Below are 12821 nucleotides of genomic sequence, written 5' to 3'. Positions count from 1 at the left end.
GGCGCTTCAGCAGACAGTTTCGATTATGATCAAATTTGACATTCATTGGAAAAATTGATTATTCTCGAGGATTTAGAAAATATTTGCTAAATAATTGCTTTTTGTGATGTAGTTTTTCTCCTCCTCCCAGTGCACCGCGCGGGTATTTTTCCTAGTATAAACAATGTAAGTGTCTTTGATCAGCAATAAAACTAGCTGAATGGCATTCCCTCAAAAAGTGTTTACTTTTAGATGAAAATCCATAGAATAGTTTGTGTCAAAAAAAAAGGAATTTCTTGGAAAGAAAGAAGTAGACCGAGTGTGGATCGTAGACGGTCGGGGTCGGCCCGTTCGCGGGAGTATACAAAGGAACGCCCCGCACCCTCTAGAGAGGGCAAGAGTTCGTGTCCAGACTCCAGAGGCGGAAGGCAGGCGGGCGAGGAACCCTAACGAGGAGGCAGTCCCAGATCCCGCAAGGTACGCACCAAATTCTACCGAAATTTCTCGCCTTTCCAACCCGATAGCCTAGATCTAGATAGGGGAGGAGCGGCCGGCGGCCGGCGGTGGTGATTCGTGCCTCCTAATCCCTATTTATTTCCAGGCAGCGACGATGGCGGCGCTTCTTCGTCAGGGCGCAAAGAGGATCGGTGGCGCCGTGCTCCAGCGAACCCAGGCGGCGCTCACATCACCGGCGGTTGCGGAGGAGCGACGCCGGCTCGTGCCAAGGCGCATGTACAGCACAGAGGAGGTATCTTAACCAAAGCTGACATCTTTTACCCTGCATGATCCCCGGCTTTTCTTTTTGGCTGTGCAACTACCTCGCTCGATCAAGGAGCGAGCTAACGATAATCGAATTCTTCACTGTTAACATGCGTGACTTTTAAATTTGGTATCTCTCCTATTAGAAACAGTATTGGAGGAAGCAGCCTTATTTCCTGGTTGATCATCTTAAAGTTGTGGCTTTTACTCACCCCTTTAGCAAATTGCAACATATAGGATGTCTAATTTGTTGCTCTGCTGTCTTGGGCAATTTCCTCTTGTGCCAGCTGCAATCCATAACACTAGCCAATGATTTGTTTCCTGTGCACACCCATGAAAGATATCTTAACCAAAATTGACATATTTTACCTCTGCATGATTTTTGGCTAGTTGTTTTGCTGCGCAAATACCTCACTATGGAGCAAACATGTGACTTCTTAATTTGGTCTCTCTGCTAACAAGAGCAAGATTAACCCGCGCAAAGTAGCATTGTTTGGAGGAAGCAGCCTCAACATATAAGATGCCTAATGTGTTGCTCTTGCTGTTTTGATGCATCGAACAATCTCCTCCTGTGCCTGCTGCAGTTCATAACACTAGTCAATGATTCATTTCTTATCTATTCAACTGAGGGATGTTATTTCAAGCAATCCATTCAACAGGCCCCATAATTAGCAGCCAAACAGTTGCACGATATTGACTCTGTTAATAGTTGCTTTGCATCATGCGTTTGCGTTCCATATTGAATCTTCAGTTGACAGTATTCTTCTTAGCAGCACTCGATTAATGATCATCATCTATGTGTATCCAGCAAATTACCGAGGAGCTTACTCGCAAGATCCAGCAGAAGAAAGAGGAGCTCTATGATTTGATGCTTAAGGCGGAGCAGAGCATTTGGACTAGTAGCTTTAGTAACAAGCGCCTACTCCAGCTTCTTTCCGTACATGTGAAGCCAAGACCGGGAGACACCAAGTGGTATGATATTGGAATGTATGCAGTTGTCTATTCCTTGGTTCTTCCTTTTGCTTTGTGACAGGGGTTAATATGATCCCATTTGACCTACCTGCAGGCAGCTGATGTGTTTATCAAAAAGGGCCATCAATGCCTTTGAGATAGCGGGGCTAGTTGCATTAAGCAGCCTCATTACTTCTGCTGGGCTTAGTTTCAAACGTTTCATTGGTGATAGGAAGATAATCCGGGCCATGATTGCGGAAGAAATGCGTGAAGCGGAGGCAGCGTCTTGCCTGATTGAGAATCAGCCTTGAAGACTGAAGACAACATCGCATTTGATGAAGAAGCATCAGGCCCTCTTGTAGAGGGATGCCAACTTGTTAAATTATTACTAGTGTTCTGATGGTCATTCTTGCAATGTTCTTATGATGTGCTAGCTAGAACTTTGAGTACAAGTCTAGCACCGGTGGGCTGCTATATTTGTGATGATGTTGTGTGACATGCTATATGCTATGATATATGGAATGCTAATCTAGTTGATGATGATTTGAGTGGGTTGTTTTGGATGTTTAGTTTGCTGGGCTGTTGGGAGAGTTGCCTGGGCAGGGATGCCTTGTGTTAAATGATGGTAATGTGATTCTTATGCTAATGAGATGTGTACCGAAGTATTGTGTATATTATTGAACTTACTCTATTGGCGTGGTGATGTGATTCCGAGGCTAATGTGTTGTGCACCAGAGTATTGTGTATATTATTAGCTACAGATTTGTGTAGTGTACATGCGATTGCACTCGATTATGACTTGACGGAATATGGGACATAAAACCTGCATAAATGGTTAGATCAGATTAAACCTGGTACCCTACTGCCTGCCTAGTGCCCACAAGCACAGCAACATGCGAATTATTTTGGCCCATTGGAAGCGGAAAATGGAAACGATCTAAGTTTCTTTGATCACCAATAAAGCTAACCGAATGACATTCTCTCAGAAGTGGATATTTTTCATTTAAAAAAAGTGGTTAGTTTTAGATAAATCCAGAGAATAGTTTGTGTCAAAAAAAAAGAGGAGGAATTTCTTGGAAAGAAGACCGAGTGTGGCTCGTAGACGGTCGGGCTCGGCCCGTTCGCGGGAGTACAAAGAGGAACGCCCCGCACCCTCCAGCGAGCGCAGGAGTTCGTGTCCAGACTCCAGAGGCGGAAGGCAGGCGAGCGAGGAACCCTAACCCTAACGAGGAGGCAATCCCAGATCCCGCAAGGTACGCACTAAATTCTACCGAAATTTCTCGCCTTTCCAACCCAATAGCCTAGATAGGGGAGGAGGAGCAGTGAGCTGAATGGACGGCCGGCGGTGATTCGTGCCTCCTAAATCCTAATCCCTCTTTATTTGCAGGCAGCGACGATGTCGGCGCTTCTTCGACAGGGGGCGAGGAGGATCTGTGGCGCCGTGCTCCAGCGAACCCGGGCGGCGGTCACTTCACCGGCGGTTGCGGTGGAGCGACGCCGGATCGTGGCAAGTCGCATGTACAGTACCGAGGAGGTATCTTAATCTTAACCAAAGCTGTCATCTTTTACCCTGCATGATATACGGCTATTTGTTTTGCTGTGCAAATACCTCACGCGATCGAGGATCTAGCGAGCGATAATCGAATTCTTCACTGTTAACATGCGGGACTTCTTAATTTCGTCTCTTCTATTAGAAACATGGGCAAAATTACCTGCACAAAGTAGTATTTTTTTATTTAGAGGAAGCAATCTTATTTCCTGGTTGATCATCTTAATGTTGTGACTTTTACTCAGTCATTTAGCAAATTGCAGCATATACGATGTTCAATTTGTTTATCGCTGTTTTGGTTAGTTGAACAATGTCTTCTTCTGCCTGCTGGAATGTCAATGATTGATTCACTAGCTATTCAACTGATACTGTTATGTATGTGCACCAGCAAGGTCATGTGGAACTTGTGCGTGAGATCCAGAAGAGGAAAGACGAGCTCTATGATTTGATTGCCAAGGGGGAGAGGAATTGTAAGACTAGTAGCTGGTGGGACGCTTTCCTCCTCGCGCGTCTTTGTAAAGATGTCACCCCAAGACCTTCTGACTGTGACTGGTATGATATCAAAAGGATGCATTTTTCTATTTCTTATTCCTCATTTGTTCTCGCACAGGAGTTTATATGGCCTCATTTGACCCTACCTGCAGGCGCGACCTGAAGTCCTCAACAAGTGCTATCAGCGGGATCAAGAGAGCAGGCTTCTTTTCATTAGCCTTTTTGGCCGTGGATTGTTACAATGGTTCTTCTAACGACGAGAAGGTAGCTCCAGGCACGATCATGAAAGAAGAGCATGAAGCAAGCGAAGTGGAGACAGGATCTCACCTGATGGGGATGGGGAACTTGTTTTGATGCCAGAAGACGCAGCGAAGACTGAAGACAACGTGCCTTTAGATGAAGAAGCAGCAGGCCCTTCATTAGAGGGATGCCAACCTGTTAAATTATTATTACTATTATTCTGATGGGTGCTCTTGGAATGTTTTATGATGCGCTAGCTAGACCCCGAGTACAAACCTATCTCCGGTGGAACTGCTATATTTGTGATGATGTTGTGTGACATGCTACGTTATGGCACTACAACATTCTAATCTAGATTATGTGCTGAGTTGGTTGTTTTGGTTGCTGCGCCAAAATACTGTCTATATTATTAATTGTGATTGCACTGGAGCTCCATTATGACAAGAAGGCCAACAACATGAACTCTGCGCAAAGGGCTGGACTCCTTCACCCTGTTGACGCCTTGGATGCTCTGGAAACACCGCAACTCTTGCGTGTTTGACAGAACCCAGCCCTCGGTGCGCGACTTGGTCCAGGAGATCTTCGATGAGGCTCATCTTTGGGCTAGGGCCGGCGCGAACGGCATTAGGGTAGTGCTTCCGACGACCTGGGATGTGCACTGAGTCACTTCTTGTACCTGTACCCCGCCTCCTAGGAGGCTTGTAAAACTCTCTATCTTTTCAATGAAATGAAACGCAAAAGTCTTTTGCGTTTTCTCGAAAAAAAAAAACTAACAGTTAGGGTTTTGCTCATGATGGTCAGGCATGTACTGCTTCCATGCTAATTCTGTAAATTTGGTTCGGTTGAGTCCTTGTACAGGATGTGATGCTTACTGGTTTATTCCGCTATGCAGTGTTCCTGGCTATAGTGCAATCACAGCTCATTTGGTAGTCTTGGAGTTTTTATTAGAACTAGATGACCCTTTGCGCCTTGGTGCATACGGCGGTCTGAGCCGGAATTGAAACCATATCAGCAAGTGAATACATGGTGATAATCAGCAAGAATTAAAACGTGAAGGAACCGACAGCAAATGGACAATTGATACTTTGTTTGCACACCAGATTGATCAGCAAGTCACCACCAGAAGTACACTGTCAAGCTGGGATGATGTGGAACACCTCCATGACGCTAAACCTCATGATCACATACGCTCAAATGACATGGAACTAACCCCCGTTTACTGAAGTTTTGATCCTAGGAGCTTGGAACATATGGAAAATTCGTAAGAGGGCCTACTTTGATGGGATCAGCCCCGACGTCCAGACTTGACAGAGACATTTATCTAGGAATCTTGACATCCTAAGCTGTAGAATGAATGAAAATCTTCAGTCATCCCTCAAGGAGTTGATTGCTCTCATCAGTATCTAGTTATAGCTACATCCATTCTCATTATATGTACTTTTTAGTTTTGTTGGCATATCCGTCAGTATTACAGCGCCTCACATGGGCGAGCACCAAGTAAATATGTAAGCAGCTTGTAAGAAGGTCTTTTTTAATAAAATGAAACAGTAAAAGACTCTCCTGTTGTCAATTCTAAAAACAAAGGTAAAAAGAAAATCTTGGAAGTCGTGTGAGCCTTGTTTATTCGAGTGGAGGAAATATAATTTAGCATAGATTTAAGTTTTTCGAATTTGACAATGCTTCAAGACTAAAATATGAACTTCTATGGCAGTAAACCGAAATATATTTATCCGCTACAAAATAAATTTGTAGCGTATTTACGAAATATTACGAATATTGATACTTTCTTATATAAATTTGGTCAAATGTAAGAAGTTTTTCTTTTGACAAGATTTATAGGCCTTGTTTTTTTTTTGGTATGGTGGTAGTAGTTACTGACATAACCTAATATTCTAATGTTTCATTCTTTATACTACAAAACAAAAAAACTTATCGCTACTCCAACATAAGTTGATAAACCATGGGCCAGGGCCAAGGTAGCGCTATTTGCAATCTATAAAAAATATTCAGAAAATAAAAGTGGGATCATCCTAGTAAAATAAATGTGTGGTGCATTTGTATTCAAATGCAAACTACTTTTATGCACACATCTAGGGGGAGTGCCTCTATCTTTGTGTCAACATATTGTCTAGTGCTAGTAATTTTATTGCAAATCCATGTGTTGTCATCAAACACCAAAAAGGGGAGATTGAAAGAACCCATCTCTCCATAATTATGTTTTGTGTGTTTGATGATAACATATGTGATGATCTAATGTGGCATAGTGTGCAAAAAAGATCGACATTATAGTTTGAACTTTTAAGTAAAAAGGAAGAAGGAAGAAGGATTTCTGGAATTTCCAGGCCAGAAATTCTGAGAATTTCCGTCTCCCAAAATTCCGCTAAGGACTTAAGCTCCGGAGCCACTGGATGCCCCACGGAAATTTGCCTGGACATTTGTGTCGAGGGGGCGGAAATTCCGGCCCCAACTTCACACCGGAATATCCGGCCCTAGTTTGCAACGGCTACAATTGGTGGGGGGTATAAATACCCCCCTTCTTCCTCCAGCTCAAAGTGCTCAATCGTGCTCAAGTTCATCCACCATTAGAGCCACTGCAGATATTGGGAGCCTCCAATTCGGTTGTGGATATGTGCCCCAAGAATCTTGTAAAGGCCCAATTTCCGCCTTGAGGAAATCCCTTAGTGGAAGTGGGCTAGACCTTTATGGCGTTGCTCACAGGAGACCTAAGTGAGGCATTTGTGGCGTTGGTCTGGCCTTCGTGCAGACCACACTCCTCCAAACGTAGACGTATTTCCCCTAAAAAAAAAGGAACTACGAGAATCATCTCTGTGTCTCCACGTGCTTCACTCTCGGTTACCTCTATCTTTAATTGTTCTATTATATCTTGTTTAGCTATATCTTGCTTAGTTATTGATTTTGTCATATAGGTAAATTCACATAGTTGCATATCTAGAGAATTTACCTTTGTATCAAGCCTAAATTGTAAAAGAATTAAAAATTGGTTAGCATATAATCAACCCCCACTAGGTGCGGCATATGATCCTTTCAATTTACCTTTCCAACCCATAGCAACCCAATAGCCTAGATATATAGGGAAGAGGAGCGGACGGCAGCGGTGAGCATAGGGGACGGTCGGCGGCGATTCAGGCCTCATAATCCCTACTTTTTTTTGCAGGCAGCGACGATGTCGGCGCTTCTTCGACAGGGAGCGAGGAGGATAAGTGGCTCCGTGCTCCAGCGAACCCAGGCGGCACTCACGTCGCCAGCGGTTCCGGAGAAGCATGGCAGGCTCGTGCCAAGGCGCATGTACTGTACCGATGAGGTATATCTTGACCAAAGCTAACAACTTTTACCCTGCATGATACCCTGGTTATTTGTTTTGGTACGCAATACCTCACGTGATCAAGGATCTAGCGAGTGATAATCATATTCTTCACAGCTAACACGTGTAACTTCTTAATTTCGTCTCTCTCCTATTAGAAACACAAGAGATTTTTTTTGCGAAAAAGAAACAAGAACAATTTTACCTGCACAAATTAGCATTTTTTGAGGAAAGGAGCGTTCCTGGTTGATCATCTTAAAGTTGTGACCTTTACACATCCCAGCAAATTGTAATATATAAGATGTCTGATTTGTTGCCCTATTGTTTTGATGTCTTGGACAATCTCCTCTTGTGGTTGTGCCTGCATATGTTATTGTGTTTGATCATCTTAAAGTTGTGACTTTTACTCATCCCTTTAGCAAATTGCAACTTATAAGATGTCTAATTTGTTGCTCTGCTGTTTTGATGTATCGAACAATCCCCTCTTGTGCCTGCTGCAATTCATATAACACAAGTGCATTATTGATTTCCTAACAATTCATCCGAGGGAATCTATTTCAAGCAATCCATTCAACATTTACACGATATTGACTCTGTTGGTAATTGCTTTGCATCATGCATTCCTTATTGAATCTTTAATTGATAGTATTCTTCTCACTTGCACTTGATTAATGATTATTATCTATGTGTATCCAGCAAGCTACTGAGGAACTTACTCGCAAGATCCAGCAGAAGAAAGAGGAGCTCTATGATGTGATATGCAAGGCGGAGCAGAGTATTTGGACTTCTAGCTTCAGTAACAAGAGGCTTCTCCAGCTTCTTTCCGTGCAGGTGGAGCCAAGACAGGGCGCTAACATATGCAGTTTTCTATTACTGGTTTCTTTCCGGAGACAGTAATAGAAATCGTGTAAGGTTCTTCTCATTATATATGCGTACATAATACAATTAAAGAGAGTTCTATACGTATACGAAGTGTATACGGTATCTATTCTAACACCCTCCTTCAATCTTAACTAATGAAAGGTTGAGATTGCGCTTACAATGCTCATACAAAGTTAAAGGGAGTGGTTTAGTAAAGATATCAGCAACTTGATCCTTCGACTTGATCCTTCGACGAGATAAATCGAATCTGAAGTTGCTTCTGAGACACACGCTCACGAACAAAGTGAAAGTCCACTTCGATATGCTTCGTCCTCGCATGAAAAACTGGATTGGATGACAAGTAAGTTACACCAATGTTGTCACACCACAAGACTGGAGGTCAATGTTGGGTCACACCAAGCTCTCTGAACAAGGACTGTACCCAAACAAGCTCAGCTGTAGCATCAGCCAGAGCTTTATACTCAGACTCCGTACTCGATCTCGAGACAGTAGACTGTTTCCGTGCACTCCAGGCGATCAGATTTCCTCCATAAAATATAGCATATCCCCCCGTGGATCGCCGATCATCCATATTACTAGCCCAGTCAGCATCAGAGAATGCTGAAAGTAGTGTGGATGAAGAAGACCGAAAATGCAAGCCACAAGGAATGTGACGCACATAGCGAAGGATCCGCTTGACAGCAGACCAATAAGGTGTACGAGGCTCATGAAGGAATTGGCAAACCTTGTTAACCACAAAAGATAAATCCGGTCGTGTCACTGTGAGATACTGAAGACCTCCAACAATACTGCGGTACTGAGTGACCTCCTCGGGAGAAAGAACATCACCATCCGAGCTGCACAGACGTTCAGAAGATGCCATATGAGTAGTCACAGGAGCACACTTCAACATACCTGCGCGTGCAAGAAGCTCCAAGGCATACTTACGCTGTTGAAGAAGAAGATGACCAGCGGAAGGTGATGACACTTCAATACCCAGAAAATAATGGAGAGCACCAAAATCCTTCACAGAAAATTCAAACCGAAGCTTGCCAATCAACCTGGGAATAGCACTTACAATGAGCTAAGAACAATGATATCATCAACATAGACCAACAGGAAGATAGTCATATCCGGGCGACGAAGAATAAACAAGAATGTATCAACCACTGACGGGGAGAAGCCCAAGGAGCCAAGAACCAAACTGAGACGAGCATGCCAAACACGAGGGGCTTGCTTCAGTCCATATAGTGATTTGATCAGTCGACAGTAATGATCCGGGCGATCAAAATCAACAAAGCCAGGAGGTTGCCTCATGTAAACCTCCTCATCCAGAAAATCATGAAGAAAGGCATTCTGAATGTCGAGCTGACGAAGGTACCGGCGGTGAGAGAGAGCCATACCAAGTAATAACCGAATGGTAGCAGGCTTCACCACAAGGCTGAAAGTCTCATCATAGTCCAGACCATAGCGTTGTTTATATCCCTTAGCAACTAAACGGGCCTTGTACCTCTCAATAGAGCCATCAACATGAAGCTTGACTTTAAAAATCCACCTGAAATCAATCAAATTAACACCAGGAACAGGAGGGACCAGTCGCCAAGTACCATTAGACTGTAGAGCAGAGAATTCAGCTTCCATAGCATCATGCCAATGAGGGATACGAAGATCTTATTTATAGTCCCGAGGTTCCCGTGTATCCTTAGAGGCAGTATAGGCAGTAAGAATAGAGCTCCAAGCCACAGTCCCATCAGTACGTACCTTAGGCTGAGAAATACCTCTACGCAGACAAGTAACCGGACCATTTGGTAAGAACGGAGGAGCTGACACTACAAGGGAAAGGCCTACCGCCGGCGAACCTAAAAGGCCCATTGCCGGTGCACCACGAGCCCGCCGGTGCGAACGGGCCGGTGATAACGGGCCACTGCCGGCGCACCAGGCAGTGCGCCGGTGATAGAACGGATACTGCCGGCGCGCCATCGCCGCTGCGCCGGCAGTAGTGCTTCCAGCACTGGCGCATGCCACGTGCGCCGGCAGTAGGTCATTTAGGTGCGCCGGCAATAAATTCGAAAAATCTTTTTCCAGCTTTTTTCCAGCATATTAGAATACATATTTGACAGCAGTATATATTTACAACATAGTTCATATTTGTACAGCAGCACATGCAATACGAGAAGCACATAGAGAGTCAAGTATCATTTCGGTATCAATACACAAATACACAAGTCTCGTTCCGGAATGTTGATTCATACAACACATGTGCATATGCAACACCGAACGACGAAGTTTCACAAAGTTAGAAGTCTCGGTACATAGTCGTCACAAGTATCGTCATACACCTCACAATGTAGGTCCTAACCTAAACTACAATCACATAGAACATGACCAATATGGTCATGATGACCATCATCACGAAGGCCATGGTCTTCATCCGGTTCCTCCTCATGTCCCTCATCTCTCCCGCTACATAACGGGCGTATCTTCCTTCCGCCTCCACCCTAGTGGGGTATCCCTTGTAGCTGTTGCCGCTGAAACGGTGCACCTGTCTCCGACAGTCCTCCCAGTCGTCGTAGACTCCAGGAACCCTCCCCTTGTACACGACATATGTCGTCGGCATCTCCATTCACAAGACAAGTAAAACGTTAGTACCAATGCAATGAACAAGTGCCAACTCAAATAAGAGACAAGTAGTACGAACTAAATAGCATGTGCCTCATACTTTGTTGGTCGAAATAAATAATAACATACAGGGATGAGGTCAGCGAGGCTAGGTAGGATGCACAATAGATTGGTATTTGTGGCCATCACACCAAGCCTCACTGGCCCCACCCCGGAGTGTACAAGTGACCGAACATTTTAATCATCGGCCAATGCAATTAAGAAGTGCGAACTCAAATAAAAGACAAGTAGTACGAATTAAATAGCGTGCCTCATACTTTGTCGGTCGAAACAAATATTAACATCCAGGGATGGAGTCAGTGAGGCTAGGTAGGATGCACAAGAGATTGATACTTGTGGCCGTCGCACCAAGGCTCACTGGCTCCACCCCCGAGTGTACGAGTGACCGAACATTCTAATCATCGGCGAACTCCAAATACGAGGCAAGTAATGCAAATAATTATTAAGCTATCTACGCCATAATCTTGAAATATATAGCAAAGTAAATGAAACTATAGACACATGTTCACATGCACATTCATACAACTAAATAAAAGCAACAAGTCGATTCTATTGGAATATATAGCAATTATTACAATACGGAAGTTCAAGGACATATCGTTCAAGCTTTAGCAAGTGTTCCCGTCGTAGGATCAGGTTGTACGCCTAGGGGGGAATGGACGGCAGCCCTCAAGCGAGTTGAACGGCCTCTCATCACGCGACATCTCCAAGCGGAGTTCTATCTCGTCATTAGGTGGTAGACCGTAGCCGTAGAAGAACTCGCCAGACCTAGCGTTGACATCCTGCAGGATTACCGTGCAAATGAACTGCTGGATGCGACCCCAGTTCTTTCTAATCTATCTATCAGGGACATCCGCCATGTTTGCAAACCTGTTTCTGAGATTCTCTGGCAGCAACATGTCATCTGCGTACTTTATGTACTCCTGCATCTGAAGGATGGCGTACCACGCGTCCATCCCATTGTCCTGCGTCATTTGCTGAGGCAGGGGAAGTTGGTTGTGTGGGTTAAGACCAAGCCTCCTCGGGATTTCCTCTCTACTTTGAGGGGGCCTGCCTTGTTGGCGAAGCCGGTGAGAGCATCATTGAGAAGGGCCCTGATGTCTACTTCCCCCTCCTTTTCCTGTAGACAGTGTTGGGTCTCCAAGAGCAGAGGTTTGTAGAACAGCAGCAAGTTTTCCCTTAAGTGGATCACCCAAGGTTTATCGAACTCAGGGAGGAAGAGGTCAAAGATATCCCTCTCATGCAACCCTGCAACCACAAAGCAAGAAGTCTCTTGTGTCCCCAACACACCTAATAGGTGCACTAGTTCGGCGAAGAGATAGTGAAATACAGGTGGTATGAATATATATGAGCAGGAGCAACGGTGCCAGAAAATAGCTTGCTGGCGTGTAGTTGATGGTGGTGGTATTGCAGCAGTAGTAACGCAAAGAAAACGATAAACAAGCAGCGATAGCAGTATTTAGGGACAAGGCCTAGGGATTACACTTTCACTAGTGGACACTCTCAACATTGATCACATAACAGAATAGATAAATGCATACTCTACACTTTTGTTGGATGATGAACACATTGCGTAGGATTACACGAACCCTCAATGCCGGAGTTAACAAGCTCCACAATACTGTTCATGTTTTAGTAACCTTATAGTGTAAGATAGATCAATACAACTAAACCAAGTACTAACATAGCATGCACACTGTCACCTTCATGCATATGTAGGAGGAATAGATCACATCAATATTATCATAGCAATATTTAACTTCGCAATCTACAAGAGATCATGATCATAGCATAAACCAAGTACTAACACGGTGCACACACTATCACCTTTACACACGTGCAGGAGGAATAAAACTACTTTAATAACATTGCTAGAGTAGCACATAGATAAATTGTGATACAAACTCATATGAATCTCAATCATGTAAAGCAGCTCATGAGATTATTGTATTGAGGTACATGGGAGAGATGAACCACATAGCTACCGGT

At 44.1% G+C, this 12821-nt stretch overlaps 1 protein-coding gene across 2 annotated transcripts; it reads left to right on the top strand.

The window, feature by feature from the left end:
• Window positions 1-298: 298 nt before the first annotated feature.
• Window positions 299-4349, top strand: LOC127327916 (uncharacterized). 2 transcript variants are annotated; one of them, XR_011750810.1, is made up of 7 exons: window positions 299-456; window positions 581-727; window positions 1547-1710; window positions 1805-2942; window positions 3077-3223; window positions 3627-3790; window positions 3883-4349. XR_011750810.1 is itself a non-coding variant. In XM_051354731.2 (4 exons), exons 2-4 carry the CDS (start codon window positions 3086-3088, stop codon window positions 4082-4084), a joined length of 504 nt encoding a protein of 167 aa, XP_051210691.1. In that variant the 5' UTR covers window positions 2785-2942; window positions 3077-3085; the 3' UTR covers window positions 4085-4349. The 2 variants fall into 2 exon arrangements, 1 of the variants encoding a protein (XP_051210691.1); XM_051354731.2 differs by lacking the exons at window positions 299-456; window positions 581-727; window positions 1547-1710 and having other exon boundaries at window positions 2785-2942.
• Window positions 4350-12821: the final 8472 nt, after the last annotated feature.

Source organism: Lolium perenne, chromosome 1, assembly GCF_019359855.2.
Source record: "Lolium perenne isolate Kyuss_39 chromosome 1, Kyuss_2.0, whole genome shotgun sequence".
In the NCBI taxonomy this organism is placed as follows: domain Eukaryota; kingdom Viridiplantae; phylum Streptophyta; class Magnoliopsida; order Poales; family Poaceae; genus Lolium; species Lolium perenne.
This window is presented reverse-complemented; position numbering and strand designations above follow the sequence as displayed.